Raw genomic sequence first — 25,979 nt, forward strand, 5'->3', positions numbered from 1 at the left:
AAATGGTCATGTTACCTCTGACTTACTTTCTCTGCAGCAGAGTCGGCAGCCGCGCTGAGGTGCAGGAAGGTCCTGCAATGACTCGTCTGCCAGCTCTGCTCCGGAAGAAGTAAGTTACGTCGAAGGGGGTGGACCCGGCAGACGCAGTCAATGCGGGACTTTGCTGCAACTCCCTGCATCTGCTGGGTCCACCCCCTTCGATGTAACTTGCTTCTTCCGGAGCAGAGCCAGCAGACAAGTCATCACGGGACCTTCCAGCATGAGGCTGCCGAGTCCGCTCCAGAGCAAGTACGTTAGAGTGGGGTGGACTGGCAGCCGGCAGCTACAGTTATCACGGGACCTTGCTGCATGAAGGGAGAGAAAGGAGCAGGACTACTGGAATGGAAGAGTGGTGGAGGGAAAGAAAGGGGGCAGGATGATATGGAAGGGTGGTGCTGATGGAATTCATGTACAGAGAAAGGGGAGAGACATAAGGGGAGAGGAATATTGGAGGGAAAGAAAGGGGGCAGATGCTGATTGAAGGGTGGATGGAGAGAGAAAGGGCAGACATTGGATGATAGTGGGGAGCCTATGCTGGATGAAGCGCAGATGGGAGAGATAAGGGAGAAAATGCAGGAAGGAAATAGGAGGAGAGAAAGAGGGGAGTAGACGCTGGATGGAAGTGGACAGAGAGAGGAGAAAGTACTAGATGGAAGGGTTAGAGAAAGAGGGTACATGATGGAAGAAGGGGATAAATAAAAAGAGGGCACATGATGGGGAAAAAAGGATTGAGTTAGGGAAACACTGGAGGGGTGAGGGAAAGAGGTGGCAAGTTTTAGGTAGGCAGTAAAAAAAAGAAATTGATGAGAGGGTAGTAAGAACGTAATCTAGACAGATGCAGAAAATAAATTGAAAAGGAAAATGAGGGAAAAAGGGAAAGGGATTGCAGAGGAGAGATATGGGAGAGGGAAGGAAAGGCGAGAGATGCCAGACCAATGGGAGTGAAAGGAGAGATGGAAGGGGGAGGCATACAGTTTCTGGAAGGGGCATAGAAGGAGAGAGGATGCCATATAGGGGAAGAGAGATGGCAGACAGTGGATGGAAGGAAGAGAGTTACAAGAAGATGAGGAAAGCAGAAACCAGAGAAGACAAAGGTATAACAAAAATTTTCTATTTATTTATTGCTTTAGGAGACATGTGTCACTGTTTCTGTGGTGTTGCATTGTATGCAGAGTCCAGCTTCTTGCTGATTCAATTTAACCTTTGTCTATGTATTTCTATTTTATCCCCCCTTTTACAAAACTGTGGAGCGTTTTTTAGCGCTAGCCGTGGTGGTAGCAGCTCTGATGCTCAGAATTCTATGAGCGTCAGAGCTGTTACCTCCTTGGCTAAAATCCGCACTACAGTTATGTAACAGAGGGAGGGGTTAGTTTGTGATTACATATTCCATACTAGGAGAAAGTGTTTTGTGTGTTCGAAAGACATGGTTTTTTGTTAGGATTGACTGCAGGATTGATCTATACTAGTTTGGCTTGTTTAGTTTTACAATGGGTGCATTGATGTACTGCTCATTGCAGTATGTAAGATGCTGCCTTTTCCTAGGTACTCATGTGTGACGTGTGGATTTTTACTAAAATATCATGTTTTCATACAGATTGGGGGGGTGTCAAAAAATGATGGGCCCCAGGTGTCACATATGCTAGGTACGCCACTGCACATTAGTAAGTCTACAGTATGTGTCCTACAACTGAGCACTGAAGCTAACACTCTTTCTTCTGCTCTTTGCTGCAGTTTCTTCCTGCTCTCTGATCCAATAAAGGTGATATGCTCCAAAATCAAAGCAGCCGCGTCACGACATCACAACATAATGATGATGTCACAATGCCAATTATCAGAGCTGCTCAGATATTGTAAAACATACAAAGGAACAGATCTATACAGTCAGATAATTGCAGTCCTAGTCTTCTCAAATCTATCATAAACACTGCTCACCAGACAATCATGTCATGATATGATGGTAACACAATGTCACAGCACCACAACATCACTACAAAAGCTTAATCTAAATAAACTTGAACAAATATGCATAATAAGACTGTTCCCTCGCTGTTGCTCTTAAACCTCATATCAAAACCTCCTACCATCACACTCAATGATTTGACCCACTCAGGCTCCTGTCTTTAAAAAACTATTATTTGTAAATGCGTGACCTTCCTTGTTTGCTGATTTCCTGAAAGAATTGAATCCTTCTGTTTTATTTCTTTATTTGCTTTAAAATTTTATGTATTTAACAGTTCTATAAACCGTTTTGGTTTAAAATGGTTTAGAAATTTTTAAAATAAATAAAAAGAACTACCTAACTGAGGCAATATTACTGAATGCCCAAACCTCATATAAATGAAACTCAGTCTGGACCCACAAATGGTGGATCTTTGGGAAGGTCAGGGGAGTACCCAGCACTTACATGCACAGGTTCTAGAATATTATTTCTTTTGCACCAAACTACTGATAGGTGTGAGCATTTACACCACCCACTGAGCTGCTGTAAGTGCTCACCCATAAATTTAGGTGTATAACTGCAGACGACCGTATTCTATAATGGCAATTACACACAGAATTGCTAACATAGAATTTGTGTTCAACCTGCAGCATCCTGGGGCCTAATTGTAGGTGACCTTTTGAGAATTTCCCCTATCTGCTTTTCTTGCTTTTGTTTTTTTAAAGGGAAAAAGGTGCTGATACCCACATGCAGAGTGCAGGGACCACCTTACCCCAGAGGTTGGGGGGGACACTGTCTATACCAGGGGTAGGCAATTCCAGTCCTCGAGAGCCACAAGCAGGTCAGGTTTTCAGGATTTCCGCAATAAATACGCATGAGATAGATTTGCATCTCAAGGAGGCAGTGCATGCAAATCCATCTCGTACATATTCATTGTGGATATCCTGAAAATCTGACCTGCCTGTGGCTCTCGAGGACTGGAATTGCCATACCCCTGGTCTATACCATAGCACTGCCCTCACATAGCCCTGCCCCCTCCAACTAGATAGAGCTTTTGGAAAAAACATCATTGCAAACATTATACTAGACTACAGAACAGACACACATACCTGCTATTACTATAGATTTCTGCACAGACATTACACCCAAATACCTCATCTACAGTAAGTCACAAACAGAACATAAACAGACTCTCACTAAACATAGAATAAAGGGCCATCGATTTGAAACTGAAATGTGAAGGCAAAAACCGAGCTATAAACTTTAAAATGCCAGACTTTTCATGATGTGTAATGCCAGCCAGAACAGAAATGCCTTTCCTTCTTCACAGTGCTAATTATAGAGATATCGGAGATGGTGCATATTCATATTCTCAAAGCTGACATTCAAATCAGTAAACTGATATAATATTTTTCAATCAGATATTTTCAAGGCTTTATATTTATCCCCCTTTTATCAAGTGTAAGGGTTTTTTTAATCGCAGTTTTTACCACAGCGGTCTGCGATAAAAAAAAACCCCTTGCACAGCTTAATAAAAGGGGGCCTTAATGATTTTCTCTTTTCCTTTGTTGTTTTCTTCTGATCCTACTTTGGTTTCTTTCATGTTTTCTGTATTCTTTTATTTATACTTCATATTATCACTATTCTTTATTCATTGTCAATTCTGATACATTTCCTTTCCCCTCTCCTGTCCTCTTATAGATTTTCTTTTAGACATTTTCTTCCTGCCTTTTTTCTCTCTTTGATCTCATTTTCTAGTCCAATTTCTTTTATGACATTTATTTTATATTTGGTTTTTTTTTACCCTAACCCATAGCATTCTCTATCTATATCTAGACAGAGCACCTGTACAAAACATAGATAGCATAAAATCAACATTACAAAAAACTGAGTTTTCATGACATTTCTTGCCTACTTCTATCTATTGTTTGTACAAATAGAAATCTTTCCTTACTTGAAAGGATGCAGGCAGGTATTCGGACATTAGATGATGTTGTATCTAATGGAAATCTGCTTGATTTTTCACAACTGCAACAATCATTTGGACTTTTAAATTCTCAACAATATAAGTGGTTGCAGTTGAAGCAGGCTATTCAGAGTGGGTTCACTGAATGGAAAAATTTTAAAAATTATTTTATCCTGCAGATCCTTTGCTACCAAACTGATCTAGTAGGACATCAGGCTGCCCAGTGGTACAAATTGATTTTTGGATTTTTGAATAAAAAGTCAAAAAATAGTCTTAGAGACATCTGGAGCATCGAGATAAAACAGTATATTTATGTGTCTCGTTGGCCACGAATTTGGACTTGGAGATTGAAATGTACGGCGTCAGCATCTATGAGACAAACGTGGTTATTTTTGTTGCATAGGATTTTTTGGACCACAGTTCGGTTAAATAAAATAGTTTTAAGTCTAATAGATGTTGGCATTGTCATATTGATATAGGGACTTTAGATCACCTGTTGTATTTTTGTCCATTTATACTTATATTTTGGAAGTCAATCTTGGGACAAATAAATCTGGTTCTGGATTCAAATGTTCCACTATTATATGAAGCTATAATATGTGGAACAATATACATGTGAAAACCACTTTAGATAAATATAAGAACTGTCTTTTTATGATCATGACAGGTATATCAGTTCAATTGATCACGAGTAATTAGAAAAACCGTGACAGAATAAGTTACACTTTTTGGTGGGTGAATCTGTGTACTATGTACAGATATCAAAGGTGCAACAACTACACGCTCGAAACAAATTTGCCGTTCTTCTACAGTTCGATCTCTCCGCGGCTTTCGACGTAGTGCACCATGACATACTAATCTACCAACTTTCTGAGATAGGAATAGACTCCTTTGTCCTAAAGTGGTTCTCTAACTTCCTTCGCGCTCGCTCCTACACTGTCAACGCAAACGGCTCCAATTCTGCTTCGTGGACACCTTCCTGTGGTGTCCCACAGGATTCTCCCCTATCTCCTATTCTCTTCAACATTTATATGACCTCTCTGAAGCTCCTCAAACTATTCCCCCTTGAAACACTATACACATATGCAGACGATATCCTTATCCTCCTCGAAACAGATCAGAACCTTACAAACCTCCAAGAGAACATCACTTCATGCATAATGAGACTTCATGCCTGGTCCATCTCTGTGCAGATGAAATTAAATGAATCAAAAACAAAATTACTCTGGCTCGGCCCAAAATTAGTTCACCTGCCTACCCTCTTCACACTACCCACAGGCCCTGCTCTGCACCTTGATTTCTCAAGCAAGGTCCTCGGCATCACTATCGATTCCTCCCTCTCCTTCAGCGATCACCTGAATTTCCTGGCAAAATCATGTTTTTTCAGCCTCCACATGCTGAGGAGAGTTAGATCCTATTTTCACCAAAAGCATTTCACCGTCCTTGTACAATCCATTATCCTATCCAAACTCGATTACTGTAATGCCATTTATTTATGCCTAACAAAAAAAAGTCTTCGCAGACTCCAGCTTATCCAGAATACTGCAGCCAAACTGATTTTTCCTTTTTTTTTTTTATTTCCTCCTATTTTATTTATGGATTTGCTTCCATCCCTTGATTAATTTTCTCAAAGCTCTTTAATGTCAGAGAAGTTGGCTTGTTGATGAACGGGTGCCACTGGCCCTGAATGCTGGGACTATCTGTGTGATATGATTTACGAATACGGATAATGTCAAGGCCAGACTGATTCACCATTTTTTTAACAAGTTCCATAATTTCATCTGCAGTTTTGCAGTTAATAGCCTTTTCCTTCATGTTTCCATTCAAGTATTCTGCTGTCAGTTTGGGAACATCACATCTCTGTTGTGTTACATATACCACAACGCTAGGATTCTGTTTAGCAAAATCAACCACTTTTTCTTCTATAAAGTCTCTGACGCCACGCGAGGTCAACGCATCATGGCTAAAGACGAAGGTCAGGCGTTTGAGCTGACAGACGTATCTGCCCACCCCGTTCTGCAAGACGCTCTTCAGGAAGTGGCTCGGAGTGCCGCGCAACGTTATCGCCACAACAACAAACGCCGACTCAGGTCAGGGGATATCGCGCTCTTCCATAGCCGGAGCCGACCACCGGAAACAACTTCCCAGCCCTAACGACGCTCCGGAACTGTGCTGATTTTTCCTAAACGCAAATTTGATCACGTCTCCCCACTACTTACCAATCTTCACTGGCTCCCAGTACTCTCCAGAATTCATTTCAAATGCTCCTGCCTGGCATTCAAGATCATTCACGGCATCCTTCCGCCCCTAATCCCCCTATCCTTCCTCGCCCTGACGCCTGCTACCACCAGATCAGCCCACAGACATAAACTATCCTTCCCCTCTCTACACGGCATCCTCCACGCAGGAAAACTGGGAAGATCCCTCCTCTCCAAAATCACGGGCCTTTGGAACGATCTCACTATCTCGCTGCGGAACCTGGGCTCCCTCCAACTATTCCGAAAACAACTGAAAACCTGGCTTTTCTCTAACATATAACATCTCTTCCTCTGTTTCACCCCCTCTTTATATATCCCCTTGTAAATCTTTCCCCTCTCTCTTCCTATATTTTTAGCTTTGTAAACGTGTCGAGCTCCACTCCCGTGGAGATGATGCGGTATATAAACTTAAGGTTTAGTTTAGTTTAATTAATGCGGAATGTAGGAGATTTAGTAGTTTATTTAATAAAGTTTGGAGCCCATTGACTAAATTTGTGAAATTATAATAATGTTTATTTATTTATTTTTGCATATTTACCTTTTACACATCCATGGGGGAGGTGGGTTAGAGGGAGGGAAATAAATATTGATTGTCAAATTTGGGTAACTTTATTCTCTTCACTTTATAATATATACTATGATATGTTATGTTACCATTAAATATAGGAATTCTAGAAAATTTTGAATAATATATATGTTACCTATACGGCTAATAGTGCAATGTATATAAAATTTATTGTTTTTTTATTTGTATGGCACTGTTTCAGATTAAAAATCAATAAAGATAAAAAAAAAAGAAAGATATACAAATAACTGCATTTTCAATGATTTTTAAAAATTTCAATCTATCAGCACATAGGCATAATTGCCCCATCAATATGTTGCACATTTTAACACCCTGTTAATATCCTGTTCTCATCCCTTCTTCGCACAACCCCTCTTTCCCCTCTTGCCAACACACTGATTCCTCTGCAATTCTCTCAGACATATTGCTTGTTCCATTCCCCTCCCCCACACATACATCACTTTGTCTTCACTCATCATTAACTCCTCCATCCCTCCTTCACCTGTCTTCCACAACATCCATGATTAGTTTCATGGCATGTCCTCTTGTTTTTTGTGCAGTTTTATGTTAAAAAAAACCCAATAAGCTATTCTAGCCCACTCATAGTTTCATAAATTTCAATCATATCTCCTCTCAGTCATCTTTTCTCCAAGATGAAAAGTCCTAATCTGTGCCTCTCTTTATAAGATTCAGGGCTCCTTTTACAAAGCCACGCTTGTGGTTTAGCGCGCGCCATTGTCCGCCCTAGCCGCTACCGCCTCCTCATGAGCATAGAAACATAGAACATAGAAATTGACGGCAGAAAAGGGCCATAGCCCATCGAGTCTGCCCATACCAATGACCCACTCCCTGATTCTTACTCCCCTATAGATCCCACATGAATATCCCATTTTCTCTTAAAATCTGACACGCTGTTGGCCTCAATCACCTGCTGAGGCAGCTCGTTCCAATGATCGACCACCCTTTCGGTGAAGAAGTACTTCCTAGCATCACCTTGAAATTTCCCTCCCCTGATTTTCAGCGAGTGTCCTCTGGTTACCGTGAGCCCTGTAAGACTGAAGATATCATCTTTCACCTCTATACGCCCCGTGATATATTTAAAGGTCTCAATTATGTCCCCCTCTCTCTTCGCTCCTCCAGTGAGTACATCCGCAGTTTTTTTAACCTTTCTTCATACGTGAGATCCCTGAGCCCCAAGACCATCCTGGTAGCCATTCACTGAACCGACTCAACTCTCAACACATCTTTCCGGTAGTTTTTCGGCCAGCGCAGGGGTTAGTGCGTGATGAAAAGTTGCACGCGTTAAACCTGCTAGCGCGGCTTTGTAAAAGGAGCCCTCAGTGTTCAGTTGTTCAGGTTTTCCATCCTTTTTGTAGTTTTGTTGTTATCAAAGCACTTTCAATTTAAATCTCAATTATTGAGAAAAAGGATCTCGGGGTGGGGGTGGGGGGTAATCTTCGCTGCATAAGACGCACCAACATTTCCACCCAATTTTTGGGTGGAAAAAAAGTGTGTTTTATAGAGCGAAAAATACGGTGGTAGATGTGTGGAATAGTCTCCTGGCAGGGAAGATGGACAGGGTACAGCGCCTGGCAGGGAGGGGGGACAGGATGCAGAGCCTGGCAGGGAGTGAGGGAGGCTGGGTGCACAATTTGGTTCAGAATATTTTTTTTTCTTGTTTTCCTCCACTAAATCTAGGGCGTGTCTTATGATCAGGTGCGTGTTATAATGTAAAAAATACGGTATTTTCTTATATTACTCCTGATCCTATCACCTTTTAATTTTATCCTATGCCCTCTCCTTCCAGAGTTTTCCTTCATTTGAAAAAGACTCACCTCCTATACATTAACTCCAAGGAGATATTTAAACGCCTCTATCATATCTCCTCTTTTCCATCTTTCTTCGAGTATACATATTAAGTTCTCTAAGTCTGTTCCCATATGATTTATGACAAAGACCACTAACTAATTTTGTAGCAGCCCTCTGGACAGACTCCATTCTCTTTATGTCTTTTTGAAGGTAGGGTCTCCAAAATTGCACACAGTATTCCAAATGGGGCTTCACCAGAGACTTATACAATGGCATTATCACCTCCCTTTTCCTACTGTCCATTCTTCTCCTTATGCACCCAAGCATCTTCTTGGCTTTGGCCATCACCGTTTCTACCTGTTTTTCCACCCTGAGATCATCAGACACAATTCCCCCTAAATCATGCTCTTCTTCTGTGCACAGAAGTTCTTTGTCTTCTATACTATACCATTCTCCTGGTATTTGCAGTCCAAGTGCATGCCCATGCATATTTTAGCATTAAATCTTAGTTGCCAATTACTAGACCATTCTTCAAGCTTCGCCAGATCCCGCCTCATGGTATCCACACCCTCCAGGGTGTCTACCCTATTACATAGCTTGATTTCATCCGCAAAAAGACAAACTTTGCCAGACAGTCCTTCCACAATATCACTCACAAAGATGTTAAATAGAGCTGGGCCAAGGACAGATCCCCGTGGCACTGTAGTAACAACATTCTCCTCTAAGCAAACTCCATTTATCACTACCCTTTGTCTCCTTGCACTTAACCAGCTTTTAATCCAGTTTGTCATTTTAGGGTCCATAATGCATGCATTCAATTTATTTATCAATAGCCTATGTAGCACCGTGCCAAAAGCTATAACGCTTAGATGTTTCTATGCAGATCTGAAATGAGAGTATAACAATCGGATGGATGTGGGTAGGTAAGGGATGTTCCTTTAAAATGCTTATAGTGTTATAGAATTCTGTGCCCAATTTGTGTGTAAGAATTTACACTTGGTTTCAATTGGTATAAATGCCATGGATTTTGGTGCTATGTGCCATTCTATAAAGGGCTCCCATCCAGAGTGCTTTTTATAGAAAACCATTCAGTACTGATTTTTGAATATCATTTACTGAATCTAGTCCTATATACTGTATTATATATTAAGGGGGATAAGGGATATGGACTTATATACTGCTTTTTTTTTTTTGTAATTACATAACCATATTCAGAGTGGTTTATATACAGGTCCTTCAAGCATTTTCCCTATTTCTCCCAGTGGGCTCATACTCTATCTAATGTACCTGAAGCAATGGAAGATTAAGTAACTTGTCCAGGGTCACAAGGAGCAGCGCAAAGTTTGAACCCGAAACCTTAGGGTGCTGAGACTGTAGCTTTAACCACTGCACCTCACTATTACTCAATGCCATACTCCTTTCTTTCTCCAATCTCAGTTCCAAAGGACATTCGAATCCCTTCAAAGTGCATCTGACAAATCAGAACTACAGAAAAAGTATCAGAAGTTTGGTGAAGAATTGGAGGCACTAGATTGCTTGACTTACAAACGTCAGCAGGTAAGTTAAAATAAGTTTTGGTTTTAATATCTGGCTCAACATTGAAGATCAATCAAATACGATTCTGCTAAAATGGTGATCATGTGCTACTAGTTACAAAGAATATTTATAAGTGCAAAGAAGGCTCCAGATACTCACTAAAGGATTTTATGTCATTTTGTAATCAATGTCTTCCACTGCATGACAGATTCCCTAACCATATCTCAGTGGCATAGTGAAGGTGAGCGGCGCCAGGGGTGGTGGTGCCCCTCCCCCCGCTCCCCCTGCCATGCGCCCCTTCCCCATACCTTTTTAACTTCAGCTCGAACAGCCACCAACTTACTTTCTCGTGTCGTCTTTGGTGCTCTCTCTGATTTAACTTCTTAGGCATGGGTCCCAGAAGTGACATCGGAGAGAGTGCCAAAGCCGATGTGGGCAGCAAGTTGGTGGCTGCTCGTGCCAAAGTTTTAAAGGTACAGGGAAGGGAAGGTGCGTGCGCATAGCAGAGGGAGGAGTGGGAAAGGAGAGGGGGGCAAAGATGAGGAGGGTGCTGGTGTCCTGAGGAAGATGGCGCCCAGGGCAAAACCACTCCTCTTACCCCCTTGCTACACCACTGCCCTATCTGACCTCTTTGGATGATTTTAGAATGACTGCATACAACTCAGAGCATTGTTGAATCTGCGGGAGAAAAAGGTGGTATGTTTATGGTCTATGTGGACTTTTCTTCAGTTTTAAAGTATTCCACTGGCTTATTGATGATCTGAGACTGTATAAGTTACCTCTTGACAACAGTTCTAAACATTGTTCGATGTGGAGGTGAGGCGCTGATATTATGAACATTGGAAAAGATGCAGTATATGTGAAAGAAATGAATCCCTTATCTTTCTAGGTCAGTCAACACACCCGACCAGTGATAATAATGCATGAGATAAACTTGCATGTCTGCCTCATATTTAGCTTGGATATTGTGAACATCAGATTAGCTGGGTGTGTCTGAGAACTGAGTTGAGAACCACTAATCTAGATATTAATTCAGTATATTGCACTTTGAACATATTACTATCTCTAGCTTAGAATTAGTAATGATATTCAAGTTATCTGGTTCTCAAACTACACCTGTTGGCTTCTCTTCTGACAATATTATACACAAAAGCCCTGATTCTCTAAAGTCCACTTAAAGTTAGGTGCCGATATTAGCACCTACTGTAATTAATAGGCTTAATCATTGCTGATATTGACACTCAACACCTCACAATTGGCCTTAATTAGACTTAATTGAAACCTAACTCAAAAATCTCGAGTCTATAAAAAGTAGACACCTAGACCAAAGCACCTACACTAAAAGTGGGCTTGGTTAGAGGGTGGGTCATGAGCATATTTTTTTAGTTAGACACCTCTTTGTAAATCAGGTGCCATTAGGCTCTGATAGTGTCATCTAACTTTAGGCATAGACAACTCTGGCATAAATTGGGAATGCCTAAATGTTAGAATGTTAAGTGCCGCCTAAGCATGCTTATGTGACACTGAGCATGATTCTATAATGGGCGCCTAGGATTAATAAAATCAGTGTTGATATTGGTATCTAACTATAGGTGGGCTTTATAGAACCATTTCACTTAGAATCAGAGCCAACCAGATCAAGAACATGACTAATTTTTCAGATTTTATTTTCTCTTTACAAACATGTTGACATGTCTACCAGGCAACACAAATACTCTCAGGCTTTTCCCACATTGTTATATTAGGGGTAGATATTGGGAAGGATTTAACTGGGTAGGAAGGCTTTTGTTCAGTTGATAGCACATATTCAACAGCATTTACCAGCGGGCTGCTGAGTATGCGATTAACTAAGAATAAACAAGAATAGACCACCATGGCACAATCCGGTTAGTGCCAAGGTGGTCTAGAGGTGGAGTCAGGGGCACATGTGACCCCAATATTGAATTTTGACTGGCATTGAATATCTGGATCAAATTTGTTGACCACTGTGGCCTCAGTGTTGGGGGATTAATTTGTATCCACTCTTTCCAAGAGGATATTCTATCACCGTTCAATAGGCCTTCTCTTTTTCTCTGCATCTCTTCTCTGGAGAAAAGCAGTGTCTTGAAAAAAGCAGAATTCAACCAGTGTGTTAGCTTTTGTATCTTCTGGTGTTAATCTGCCTTTCACGGTGTACTGCCTCCAAATGTGTTAATGTTGTGCATACCAGGATAGAAGTGAACCTCCTATGTCAGGGTATGTTGAAGATTATCTCCCTTTCTGTATGAGAGCAGTGGTGACCAAGAGAGTCTGAATTGGTCTTTTCTTAAATTCGTAATTGCTCCTAAAGGGTGTTGATTAGCGGGATGTTGACTTATTGATTGTTCTAGTTTTGATCTAGAACTATGTTGTTATCAATGTTCTTTGTTGAATGAGCAAAGTTGTTTGGTTACTGCGACAGTTCACTTGGATAGGTGAAAATAAGGGTCAATATACAATTCAACAGCAATACATTTGTTCTGGGCTAAGTCAATTGACTTGTGAGTAGCTTTTAAGAGTTATTTTCCTTTCATCAGATTTGTTAGTGGTTCGAAAGAGAAAAAAAATCTTGAAACTTTTAAAAGGACTAGTGTGAACTTGACATTTTGTAGAGGCACCCTGTTATCACATACCAAAGCACTCTGTTGCTAAGACAATATTGCTAATGTACTGCAGTGATGACCTTCACCCTGACATTGCCCAAACAGTTCATTTTTCTTTATCAATCCTGCAGGGCTGATGAAAGGATATGGAGCACCCTATGTGAACCTCCTTCTACCCCCATCCCGATCCCTGTCGCAACCTATTTATTGACTTATTCAATTTTTTTAGCCTGTCCTCCATCTATTAGTAGCTTGATAGGAAGAAGGCCACTTGAATATGACCAAGGTTCTGAGGACAGCAAAAAGGAAACAGACAGAATTATAGATTTCCCTTCTCCCCCAGGAGCTCAGCCCTTGTAATCAGCAGGAGAAAAGGCACTTAATAGCACATCAGTTTCCTTTGCCACATAGGGACAGTCTCGTAGTATGAGCTGCAAGATTATGGGATCTTGTGGATCATGTTGAAAGACTGAGCCTTTGTCTGCAGGGGAAGTGTTCAATATAGCCTAGGGGAGGGATAGAAATAAAAATATCTGCCCGCTGTTGATCATTAGGGACACCGCAGGTCTTTTTACTGTCGTCCTCCCCCCCCGGAATCTTGGCGCTTCAGGCAACAGCTTAATTCACCTCATGGAGGCACCAGCCCTCCAAACTTACTTCAAGTCTTATGTGCTTTTATAAGTCATAGCTTGTTTTTTTCTCAGTTCTGAGATGTCGATAAATGTGTGCATACAGAGAGCTAGAGACACTTCTATAGACTAGTTTATAAATTACTGTGCAGATACAGATACATGGCTTGGAGAAGAGAACATGAGAATAGCAGGGAGCAAGCTGTCACACCCAATATGCTGTCCTTGGTATCTGAATGATCTGTTGCATTGTTGTAATAAATTGATTTTTTTAATAGACTTAAGGCCTGATTTACCAAACTTTTTTTTCTGCATAGACATAGACCGGGATAACAAGTTGAATAAATCAGGTCGCTAGGTAGCCCTTTCTTAAAGAAACACCATCAAGTTAAAATACAATAGAAAACAACTCCATCTTTCTGTGATGTAAGAGTTAGGGCTCCATTTGCAAAGGTACGCTAGCGGTTTTAGCGCACACTAGCTGCTACCGCCTCCTTTTAAGCAAGCGGTAGTTTTTCAGCTAGCGCGTGCTAATCGTGTACGTGCGCTAAAAACGCTAGCGTACCTTCGTAAAATGAGCCCTTAGTTTCTGGATTTTTTTTTGGGGGGGATGGCATTAGGGTGATCATTAGGCATGAGTTTTCAGTGAAAAGAGGCATTTAAGAAGAGGGTAGGTATTACTTCAGTTGAAAAATGCTCTCTTGGATGCAGACCACATATCTGAATATAATAAAAAGTTTACTCAATTCACAAATATGGCTGATCTGCAAATGGTATGAAAATAAAAGCTGTGACTGGATGAGGAGCAAATCTGGATAAAATAAAAATGGCTAAGTGGTTAATAATAATAATGAAGGAAAATGTCTCTCTGGTAAAGAAATTTCATATTGTCTAATATATGTAAAATTTAATGGAAAGCTGTGGTCTGTCCATCTCGTATTCAAATCCAGGCTTAAAACCCACTTTTTTGAAGCTGTGTTTTAAGTCCTAACCTTACCAACTGGTAAAGCACCATATTTGTTCATCATTCCCGCTATAGTCCTCTACCTTTTCTACCTCTTCATCCCTTTGTATTTCCCTACATGAGCAGCTTATATTGATTCACCATTTTGTCCATTGTGTCCATCATAATTAGACTGCAAGCTCTTTCGAGCAGGGACTGTTTCTTGCATGCGTCTGGTAGCGCTATAGAAATAATAAATAGTAGTAGCAGTAATTAACACTTCAGGAGTCTCCCTTGGTCTTAGGGCTCTGGCGGGAGATCAGGTCAACCAAAAGCCTTGATTTCACTCCGTCCTCCCCTTTTATATCTCCCCCCCGCTCCCACTCAGGCAAAGAGGCCTCCAACTCCACCCACTACTCTTTACTATCTCACACAACTCAGTGAAAAATCCCATATCCTCAGTTCTGCAGCAGAGGCAGTTTCAGAGGGGCCACAATATTTATTAGTAATATCCTCAAAACCTGACCTTTTGGCGTCTCTTGAGATCATAGACTCTGTGGCTGGTTGGGGGGAAGGGCAGGGTTATGACCATTTTGGGGGACGCTTCTTGGATGCTCATCTCTCATTGTAAGGCTGGACTAATGGACTTGTATGTGAGCACCTGCACTTTTTTTTTCTAGAAAAACTTTATTTATAACTACAATCCTCCCACACCCAATGTATGTTTATTAAGTTAGTGTTTCATAGGGTTACCAGATTTCCTCTTTAAAAATAGAGGACACTTGGTCCCGCCCTGTTTCGCCTCCAGCCCCGCCCTGTTCCACCCCCAGCCCTGCCTCAGCCCCAAACTAAGCTCTTTTCTCCTTCCCCAAGCTCAGGGCTGCATCTGGAGGACATCTGTGTGTGCGTGGATGTCGAGACGATGATGCCCCACACATGCATGCGTGTGACATCATCACATCGATGGCCTTGCATGTGCAGATACCCTCCAGATGCAGTCCTGAGCTCAGGGACTTCCAAAACCCAGACAAACTGTCAAGTTTTGGAAATCCCTCCGGGTAGCTGGTTAAAAAGAGGACGTGCCCAGGTTTTCCCAGATGTCTGGTAATGCTAGTATTGCAGGAAATGTTAAATGTCTACTCCTACAATTTAACATTGATTCGGTTATGTTATGAGGTTGAAAAAGATTTTCTAAATAAAAAAAACTAAAGTTAAAAACAAAAATTTCATAAATGAGAAATTGCCTCAAGTGTAGTATATGTATGTGTGTGTGTATGGTGGGTTTAATGGTAGAATCAAGAGGGGAAATACAGTGTGCCTAGGTTATGGGATATGAACTAACAAAGAACATTACATTAGAGATTTCTATTCTGCTACTACCTTGCGGTTCAAGGCGGATTACAAAGATGGGTTACAAAGGAAGATCTTAGGTCATTTCTATAGAAGGTAAAAAGTAGATCAGGAAGTCTGGAGAGATGGGGGGGGAGGAAGTATTAGTGTTGTTAAGACTTTTTCAGGGCTTTCCTGAAACAATATATTCATTTATTTATTCATTCAATTTTCTATACCGTTCTCCCAGGGGAGCTCAGAACGGTTTACATGCATTTATTCAGGTACTCAAAAAGTTTTCCCTCTCTGTCCCAGCAGGCTCACAATCTATCTAATGTACCTGGGGCAATGGGGGGATTAAGTGACTTGCCCAGAGTCACAAGGAGGAGCGTGGGTTTGAACCCACAACCTTAGGGTGCGGAGGCTGTAGCTTTAACCACTGCACCACACTCTCCCCATTCCTGGTATAGTGGTGATATGGTACTTGGATCTAGAGGATTGTAAATTCCCCCTTCCAATCCATTTCCCCTCCACAAGTAATGATGACTGATGTTCTCATAACCAGTCGTATGATAAAGGGTAGAGATATACACAGACGATGCATTGTTCCTTCATTTTCAGATTTTCCCAAATTGTTCCCAGTTTCAGTGCTTTATTTTTTGTCTCTTTGTTTTAATAAAATTTTAAGCATGCATTACTTTCCTCATATGCAACTGAATTGTATGCATATTAATTAGTAGGTTATTGCACATGAAATCAATTTTGCACAGACTACAATTTTTAAGGCACTCAATCTGAATTCTTGCTAATGTACAGACCTAATGAAGGGGTGATTTAAATTGGGATTTTCTGGTCCAGTATATCTGAACTATATAAATGATACAGTATAGCATAGAGCCAGCCCAAAATACAAAGAGAGAAAGATAAACAAGCATTCATTATGTTTATTTATTTATTACGAGTTTTTTTACGGCTCTTTTGAAGAAATTCACCCAAGGTGGTGTACAGCAAGAATAAGCCAGACATAGACAATAGACAATTATAGCATTCAAAAAGCAATACTCATTATGACATAAGGATAGCCTTACTGGGTTAGACCAATGGTCCATCTAGCCCAGTATTCCATCTTTACGAAGGCAATTCCAAGTCACAAGTACCTGGCAACAACCCAAATAGCATCTTTTCATACTACTGATCCAGGGCAAGCAGTGGCTTCCTCTAAGTCTTCTCAACAGCAACCTATGGACTTTTCCTCAAGGAACTTACCAAACCTTTTTTAAAACAAGCTAAATTAACTGCTCATACCAGTGGCGTAGCGAGGGTGAGAGGTGCCTGGGACAGTTGTGCCGCTCCCCTGCCCTCTTCTCTGCCCCTCCCCCCTCCGCTCCTTTCCCGCCCCCTCATGCCATGCGTGCGGACCCTTTCCCATCTCCTGTACCTTTTTATCCTTCACAGTGTGAGCAGCAACGCCAATCTGCTGCTTATGCCAGAGTTGGCTCTTCCTCTGATGTCATTTCCTAGGTGCGGGTCCAGGAAGTGACATCAGAAGAAGAACTGACACTGGTACGAGCAGCAGGTTGGGGTTGCTGCTTGCGCTGTGAACATTAAAAAGGTACAGGGGAAGGGAAGCAGAGTGTGTGCACACAGTAATGGGGGAGGGAAGAGGGGGTTAGGACCATCTCTCTGCCCCCCTTACTATGCCACTGGCTCTTACCACATCCTTTGGCAATGCGTTCCAGAGCTTAACTATTCTCTGAGTGAAAAAAATATTTCCTCCTATTGGTTTTAAAAATCCCCTAGTCTTTATAATTTTGACGGAATGAAAAATCGATCCACTCGTATCCATTCTACTTCACTCAGGATTTTGTAGACTTCAATCATTTCTCCCCTCAGCTGTCTCTTTTCCAGGCTGAAAAGCCCTAACCTCTTTAGTCTTTCTTCATACGAGAAGAGTTCCATCCCGTTTATCATCTTAGTATACAAATGGCATACTACTTAAATGTCAACACGATACATAATGAATTAGACAGTATTTGGTGTAAGTGGAGCTAGAATATGTGGAGATGCATTTTTGAAATGATGTCCAAATCCAAGTTTAGACATTTTGCGGAACATGCACAAAAATCCATAATCAAACATACCCATTTTCAAAACCGCAAAACATTTATCTTGTTTTTTTTCAAAAATGGATATGTTTGTGCACCGTTTGTCAGGTTTCTGGGTCTCGCTGCATCTTTGTCACGTAGAAACCAATGTTTCAGCCATCATGCTGTGGCTTTCTTTAGGGTATGCTCTGAAGTCTGACCAACTGACTTTGCCACCAAAATTCAAATGGGTGGACTGCCCTGTTCCCAATCAGGTCAGTGAAGCCACTATTTTCAAAGTCACACTGCAGACTTCAGAGCGTACCCTGAAGAAAGCCACAGCATGATGGCTGAATTGTCGGTTTCTACCTGACAAAGATACAGCAAGATCTGGAAACCTGCAACAAGCACAATGCCAGCTGTGGAAACCCTGAGAGGACTCTCTTTCTTGCTCTAATATTGTTGAGCTACAAAAAAATAAGAGTTTAATTAAATGCTAGACTTTTGTTTGCAAAAATATCATCATACTATATGGGTGGGTGTGATTATTCTTTGAATGTGTAATTTGATGCAGATGAAAGATTCTTTCCTTGCATGAGATGAAGGGTTGCTACTGGTTTTGAAGGAAAACTTTTGTATTTACCACTAGATGTCGCTGTTGTCAAACATTTACCTTGTGTTTTTAAAGGACTTTAACTTTGGATAATGTGATTTATTAGACTGCACAGTATTTTTGGAGGCTTTACAGCATGTCTGATATGGATAGTGAACTACAGCATAAATGAGAATTGTCCTTGATGCTGGGAAGGAGCACCAAAGCTTGTGTTGTGGCATCCAGCAAAGCGAACCCGCATTCTGCTTACAAAACTAACAATTGCTTTTGTTCTGTCCTTTATAAAATAATCTGTATTTCAACACACAGGTTTAATACCATTCTCTGCCTAATCAGTTTTGCAAGCAGTACAGCTCGTTCTTTCATCTAATAAAAATAAACTGGAAGCAATCAAACTTTGATCTCAAAGAAGACGGTTTTCAAAAGTGTTTGCTGCTTACTCTGGTGGATTGCTCTGGCTGAAAATAGTTTCTTAGAGTGATTAATAGTATGCACAGGCCTCCACAAAGCAGAATTAGAAAAGGTACAGAGGAGGGCGATAAAAATGATAAAAAGGATGGGACGACTTCTCTATGAGGAAAGGCTAAAGCGGCTAGGGTTTTCAGCCCGGAAAAGAAACAGCTCAGTGGAGATATGATAGAGGTCTATAAAATACTGAGTGGAGTGCAATGAGTAGATGGAAATAGCTTGTTTACTCTTTCCAAAAATACTAGGAGTAGGGGGCATGTGATGAAGCTACTGAGTAGTAGATTTAAAATAAACTGGAGAAAATATTTCTTCACTCAACATGTAAATAAACTCTGGAATTTGTTGACAGAAAATGTAGTGAAAGCAGATAGCTTAGCAGGGTTTAAACAGGGATTGGGTAATTTCCTACAAGAGAAGTCCATAAGCCATTGCTTATTCCTAGGATAAGCAGCATAAAATCTTTTTTTCTCCTTGGCATCTTAGCAGGTACTTTTGCCCTTAGTTAGCCACAGTTGGAAACAGGATACGGGGCTTGATGGGTCTTTAGTCTGTCCCAATATGGCAACTCTTATGTTCTTACGTTTTAGGTGGATGACAGACCCTGGAGAAGGAGAACAGCATGCACAGGTTTAATTTTTAAGGGCCTGATAAACAAAAGGGTTTAAACAGAAGGAGAGGCTTCTGCACAGTTAAACCATGCTACACATGCTGGGAGTTGATTTCAACTGGCACTTAAATCCAGGCAGTGCTGCTGAATATTTTCCCTGACTGCTACAGCTCTGTCTGTGTAGTGCAGGAGCTGGGATTTGCCAGGTTAGCAATGATGTTCAGTCAGGTAAATAAGTTATGACAGAAAAAGACTGTCCTACCTTTATCTGCCAAGCTACCTAGGCACAGCCAAAAAAAGGAAAAATAGTCCTCACGAATGGAGCAACAAACAAAGATGACTCTCCTTGGGCAAAATGTTGCTAAGGCAAAGTCTCAAGTCTGCAATAGATTTATCATTTAAGTTTAAACAATGACCCAACATGGCCAGTGTTTCAACACCACAAAATGTCTTCCTCAGGAGTCAGCCTGTATGACAGCTTCAGATGTTATGGCCAGTCCTATTAGAGTAGCAAGCAGGTTTCTAAAGTAACCTAGGCTATTAGGCTGAGGTAGACACTTGGTGGTGTCAAAACACTGGCCATGTTGGGTCATTGTTTAATCACATTTACAGGATGCTAGGGTCCACCTTGGGGGTTAGTACCCAAGAAAAGGATCTGAGTGTCATTGTAGACAATATGATGAAACCTTCTGCCCAATGTGTGACGGTGGCCACAAAAGCAAGCAGGATGCTAGGAATTATTAAAAAAGGGATGGTCAACAAGACTAAGAATGTCGTAATACCCCTGTATTGCTCCATGGTGTGACCTCATCTGGAGTACTGCATTCAATGCTGGTCTGCTTATCTCAAGAAAGATATAGTGACGCTAGAAAAGGTTCAAAGAAGAGCAACCAAGATGATAAAGGGGATGGAATTCCTCTCGTATGAGGAAAGATTAAAATGGTTAGGGCTCTTTAGCTTAGAAAAGAGATGGCTGAGGGGGAGATATGATTGAAGTCTACAAAATCCTGAGTGGAGTAGAATGGGTAGAAAACGTCCAGGTTGAAAATGTCCTAATCCTGACCATTTGAACATGGGCGGGGCTAGCATAGAAATGGACTGGCCACATAGAAATCCCGACAGAGCAATGGGACACCTTAGAGGGCACTGCTGTGAATCTCACATAAAGGGTGCCAATTATTTATTTCACCATAACCCCATTATAATTTAGGGTGAGCCTCATAACCCCCCAAAAAAAAAGTACTCTACCCTCCTGTGTACCAGTAGCGTACCAAGGGGGGTGCAACAGCCCCGGGTGCATGCCTTAGGGGGGTGCACAGCCGGCCAGGTCCGGGTCATCCGGTACCAGTCTGTGCAGGGCCAGCAAGATCGCATTGGGGCCATCGGCAGCATCTGGGCTGTGATGGCAATGAGCAGCATCGGTGGCCCCCCCCGTGATGCAATTCATGATCGGCAAGGCCCCCCCCCCGTGATGACACTTAAGATCGGCAATGGGCCTCCTTCTCCCCACCCCCCCAGCATCAAGTTTTATTTTATTTTTCTTTCCAGCTTATGATTTATCTTTAATCTTATCTATTGTTTTGCCTTTTGTCTTTGTTTTGTTCTATTTCTATCATTTAAATTTCTCCAGAATTCTACTGTTCAACGGCTCCCCCTTCTGCTTCTATTCCTTTCTCTCCTCTCTTCTACCTTCCAAAGTATTTAGATCAATGCTGTCTTGTTAAAATGTTTATTTTATTTTTATTTTTCCTCTAACTCTATTTTTCACTTCTCTATTACCCTCCAGGTACTTTAGTTAGATTGTGAGCCTTCGGGACAGTAAGGGAATTTTTCAAGTACCTTTCTTATTTCTAATCTTAATGTATATTTTCTGTAAACCGCTTAGAACCTAACGGATGTAGCGGTATATAAGAAATAAATTACATTACATTACATTACATCAACAGTACTTCAGATCGGCAATGCGGTACTCAGTCAAAAGCTTCCCTCTGACTGAACTGCTTGGGCAGAACCAGGAAGCTGAGTCAGAGGGAAGCTTTTGACTGAGCACTGCATTGCCGATCTGAAGTTCTGTTGATGCTGGGGGTAGAAGGAGGCCCGTTGCTGATCTTAAGTGTCATCGCGGGGGTGGGGCGGGGGGGTGGGGGCATTGCCGATCTTGTTGCCAAAATCGAAAAGGTGAGAGGAAGGGAGAGAGATGGGCCTGTGATGGATGGAGAGATTGAGAGAAGGGGACAGATGATGGAAGTGGGGAGAAGGGGAAGAGAGAAGAGGGCAGATGATGGAAGGGGGATAAAGGGGAGAGAGAAGAGGGCAGATGATGGAAGTGGAGAGAAGGGGGAAGAGAGAAGAGGGCAGATGATGGAGGTGGAGAGAAGGGTGAGAGAGAAAAGAGCAGATGATGGAAGTGTGGAGAATGGAGAGAGAGAAGAGGGCAGATGATGGAAGTGGGGGAAAGAGGCAGATGATGGAAGTGGGGAGAAAGAAGAGGGCAGATGATGGAAGTGGGGAGAAGGGAGAGCAAATGCTGAATAGAAGTGGAGAAAGAGAACACATACTGGATGGAAGCAGGGATAAAGAAAAAGGACATATGCTGGATGGGGGAAGAAGATAGAGTTAGTGAGATAGTGAAGGGGTGAAGGAAAGGGGTGGCATGCTGTGGGTAGACAGTGAAAAGAGGGAAACTAAAGACTGCATAGTAAGAAAGAATTTAATTTAGACGGAGGCAGAAAATAAAGAAGGAAGACCAGAGAATGAAAGGGAAAAGATAGAGGAGAGAAAGATGCCAGAGAACGGGGAAGGAGACAGAGATATCAGATCTGAGCGGAGGAAATGAGAAGAGAGAGATGCTAAAAACCACAGGGGGGAGAGAAAGAGAGATGAAAGGAGAAAGATGCCAGACCATGAGAGAACAGAGGGAAGATGATGGATGCCAGACCAAAGGGGGGGGGGTCTAGAGAAGAGATGGAAGGGGGAGACATACAATTTCTGGAAGAGGCAGATAGTGGCTAGAACGGGCAGATGCTGGATTGAAGAGACAGGGCAGACGCGGGAAGGAAAAGAGTGAAAAGAAGATAAAAGCAGAAACTAGAGACAGCAAAAGGTAGAAAAAAATCATTTTATTTCTATTTTGTCATTAGAATATATCAGATTTGAAATATATATCCTGCTAGAGGCATAACTGGGGACTGCAAAGCCCAGGCAGTGCTTCTTTAGCTAGATGGAAGGGGTAGAGAAAAAAGGCACATGATGGAAGGAGGGGATAAATAAAAGGAGGGCACATGATAGGGGGAAAAGGATTGAGTTAGGGAAATACTGGAAAGGGTGAGGGAAAGAGGTGGTGAGCTGTAGGTAGACAGTAAAAAAGGAAATTGATGAGAAGGTAGTAAGAACGTAATCTAGATGGATACAGAAAATATATTGAAAAGAAAAAAGAGGGAAGAAAGGGATTGCAGAAGAGAGGTGTAGGAGAGGGAAGGAGAGGAGAGAGATGCCAGACCAATGGGGGTGAAAGGAGAGATGGAAGAGGGAGGCATACAGCTTCTGGAAGGGGCATAGAAGGAGAGAAGATGCCATATAGGGGCAGAGAGATGGCAGACAGTGGATGGAAGGAAGAGAGTAACAAGAAGATGAGGAAAGCAGAAACCAGAGAAGACAAAGGTATAACAAAAATTTTCTATTTATTTATTGCTTTAGGAGACATGTGTCACTGTTTCTGTTGCATTGCATTGTATGCAGAGTCCAGCTTCTTGCTGGTTCAATTTAACCTTTGTCTATGTATTTCTATTTTATCCCCCCTTTTACAAAACTGTGGAGCGTTTTTTAGCGTTGGCCGTGGTGGTAACAGTTCTGATGCTCAGAATTCTATGAGCGTCAGAGCTGTTTAAACCATGGCTAAAATCCACACTACAGTTATGTAAAAGAGGGAGGGGTTAGTTTGTGATGACATATTCCATACTAGGTGAAGGTGTTTTCTGTGTTCTGTGTGTTCGAAAGACATGGTTTTCTGTTAGGATTGACGGTGTAGGATTGATCTGTACGAGTCTGGCTTGTTTAGTTTTACAATGGGTGTATTGATGTTGTACTGCTCACTGCATATGTAAGATGCTGCCTTTTCCTAGGTACTCATGTGTGACATGTGGCTTGTTACTAAAAATAATGTTTCTCGTATAGATGGGGGGGGGGGGGGGAGGATCAAAAAATGATGGGCCCCGGGTGTCACATATGCTAGGTACGCCATTGCTGTGTACCACCTCAATAGCACTTATGTCTGCAGATGGCACCTATATGGCAGTATAGTAGGATTTGGATGTGCTCACACATTCTACCATAAATGTAGTGGCTAGAGTGGCTTATGGGCCTAGGTACTCCTCTCTATGGTTCATTAACCCACTCACCAGGCTACTTAAGACACCTGTGTGCAGTTCTACTAGGCCTTCCATACTAAATGCTGCTGTTTTAGAGCCAGGTATGTACCTTTTTGTTTTCATTTTTGTGTGGTGAAAGGGGGTAAGGAGTACTGGGGGAGTGTGTGTGTGTGTGTGTGTGTGGTGGTGGTGGGGGGGGGGGGTCTTACCATGATGCATGCAATGATCATCTGGTCAGTTTGAGCACCTTTGTGGCACTTAGACCCTTCTAAAACAGGGCTAGTTCCAAACGTATAAATTCCATCCAGGATGTCTTGCAAAATGTTTGATTATCGCTGCAAGATGTCCATGTCTAACCCGCCCTTGAGACTGCCCAAAGCCCACCCATAATATGCCTCCACCATGCCCATCTTGTGCTCTGGATGTACAGAGGCTGGAACACCTCGCTAGATGTATAGAAAGATGGTTTCAATTATTGGCACTTGGACTTCCTGACGATTGAGACATGCAAGTGCCGATTTAGAATGCTTTCTGGACGTTTGTTTTTTTTATTATGAACCTAAAAGTGTCTAAATGCCACCACATTATGCCATTTTTTGGATGTTTTTTCCTCAGCACAATACAAATAAAATACCTTAGTAGGCAAACATTACTGTACAATAGCCAAATAACACAGCTAATATGATAAATGTCTCATTTAATATTTTCTTTGTAACTGTTGGTGAAGGACACAGTTATGACTAATTTTATCCTGTCTATTTGTAAGAAGTGGAGAGGCGAGGGGAGAGAAAGGCAAAGCTTGCTATTGCTCATCCGTGACACTTGCCCTCTACATAGTTCAATTCATATATAACTAGCCTATTTCTGAGGCTGTGTGAGTCAAGCAAGTTGAATCCAAACCTCACTTCAGCATTTTTGATGGAATCAATAGTATATAAAATCAAAAAGAATGTCCGTGTGAAGTGACTGTACAGTTCATTTTAGGCACAAATAGCAGGTCAGAACCTCTGACGGTTATTAGTAAGACAGTGTTTGATTTGAACTGCTTCTCTTCGTATGGCTTTTAGCACAATCTGCAAGGTACAGTCAGCAGAAAGAGCAGTCCACTAAAGCCCCCACAGAGAATCTTTCTTTTTGTTCCTTGAGAACATATTGAGAATCTTCTGGAACTTCTCAGGCTTCTATCCCAGGGGATTAGACAGGGCTGGCCCAACCATACGCAGGTAAGGCTAGACTCAAATAGGGCACTGGTCTTTGACCTAGGGGCTGCCTTGTGAGCGGACTACTGGGCACGATGGACAACTGGTCTGACCCAGCAGCGGGAAATCTTATGTTCTTATGTACAACTAAGTGGATCATCTAGGGCAATTTAGCGCGTGCTATTCCGTGCATTAAGGTCCTAGCGCACCTTCGTAAAAGGAGCCCTGGCAGTGCTAAAAACCTCTTGTGCGGTTGGAGAGTAAGTTAGGTGCAGTTTATAATAATAATAATTCTTCATTTATATACTGCTACAACTAATAAGTCCAAAGCGGTTTACAATAAGATCAGATCAATACAATAATTATGAAAATACACTCACAATAACTAGCTAGAAAGATAAAATGATTTTAACAGCAATCGTTATATAAACCATTTCATAAACAAATACGTTTTTAACTGACGCTGAAAAGCTAAGTAAGAATCGGCACTGGGACAATAATTCAATATTTCCCTCCCAAACTGCACAGCTTGAAATGCTAGTAATTTTTCTATATATCTACAGAATGATTGACCATAAATGGATGGAAAAACAAAATTGGTTAGTGTTGCAGGTAGCTAACTGATTTAGTGTGCGCTAAATGCTAAGACAACCATTTTATTCCTGTGGACATCTTAGCATTTACTGCGTGCTAAATCAGTTAGCACACCTGAATAAAAGGACCCCATAGTGAAGCTAGTCCAAGCAACACCTTATAGAGTACACATGCAAATTTAAACTTAATTCTGGCTTGTATTGGTAACCAATGTAATTGGTCATGTGATCATATTTCTTCAGTGAAAAAAACATCAACCGAACTGCTGTGTTCTGTGCTATCTGTAGTCATATAAGCAAATACTGAGGACAACCCAAATAAATTCGATTGCAATAATCTAAGATGCTGTAACCCACCCTCCTGAGAGACCCTGACCTCTAAATCTGTGTAGTCATGGTTCCCAAGGTCTGTGT

General features: G+C 41.6%; 1 protein-coding gene across 5 annotated transcripts in view; it reads left to right on the plus strand.

Annotated features, from left to right (window-relative positions):
• CTNNA3 (catenin alpha 3) overlaps positions 1 to 25,979 on the plus strand; it is a 1,751,094-nt gene that overhangs the window by 81,525 nt on the left and 1,643,590 nt on the right. For all 5 annotated transcript variants that reach the window (XM_033940460.1, XM_033940462.1, XM_033940461.1 and 2 more), the window contains exon 5: positions 10,014 to 10,133. In XM_033940460.1, the coding sequence (XP_033796351.1) occupies positions 10,014 to 10,133 (120 nt within the window). The remainder of the gene's footprint in view (positions 1 to 10,013; positions 10,134 to 25,979) is intronic.

The sequence above is a fragment of the Geotrypetes seraphini genome, chromosome 4 (genome assembly GCF_902459505.1).
Source record: "Geotrypetes seraphini chromosome 4, aGeoSer1.1, whole genome shotgun sequence".
Lineage (NCBI taxonomy): Eukaryota > Metazoa > Chordata > Amphibia > Gymnophiona > Dermophiidae > Geotrypetes > Geotrypetes seraphini.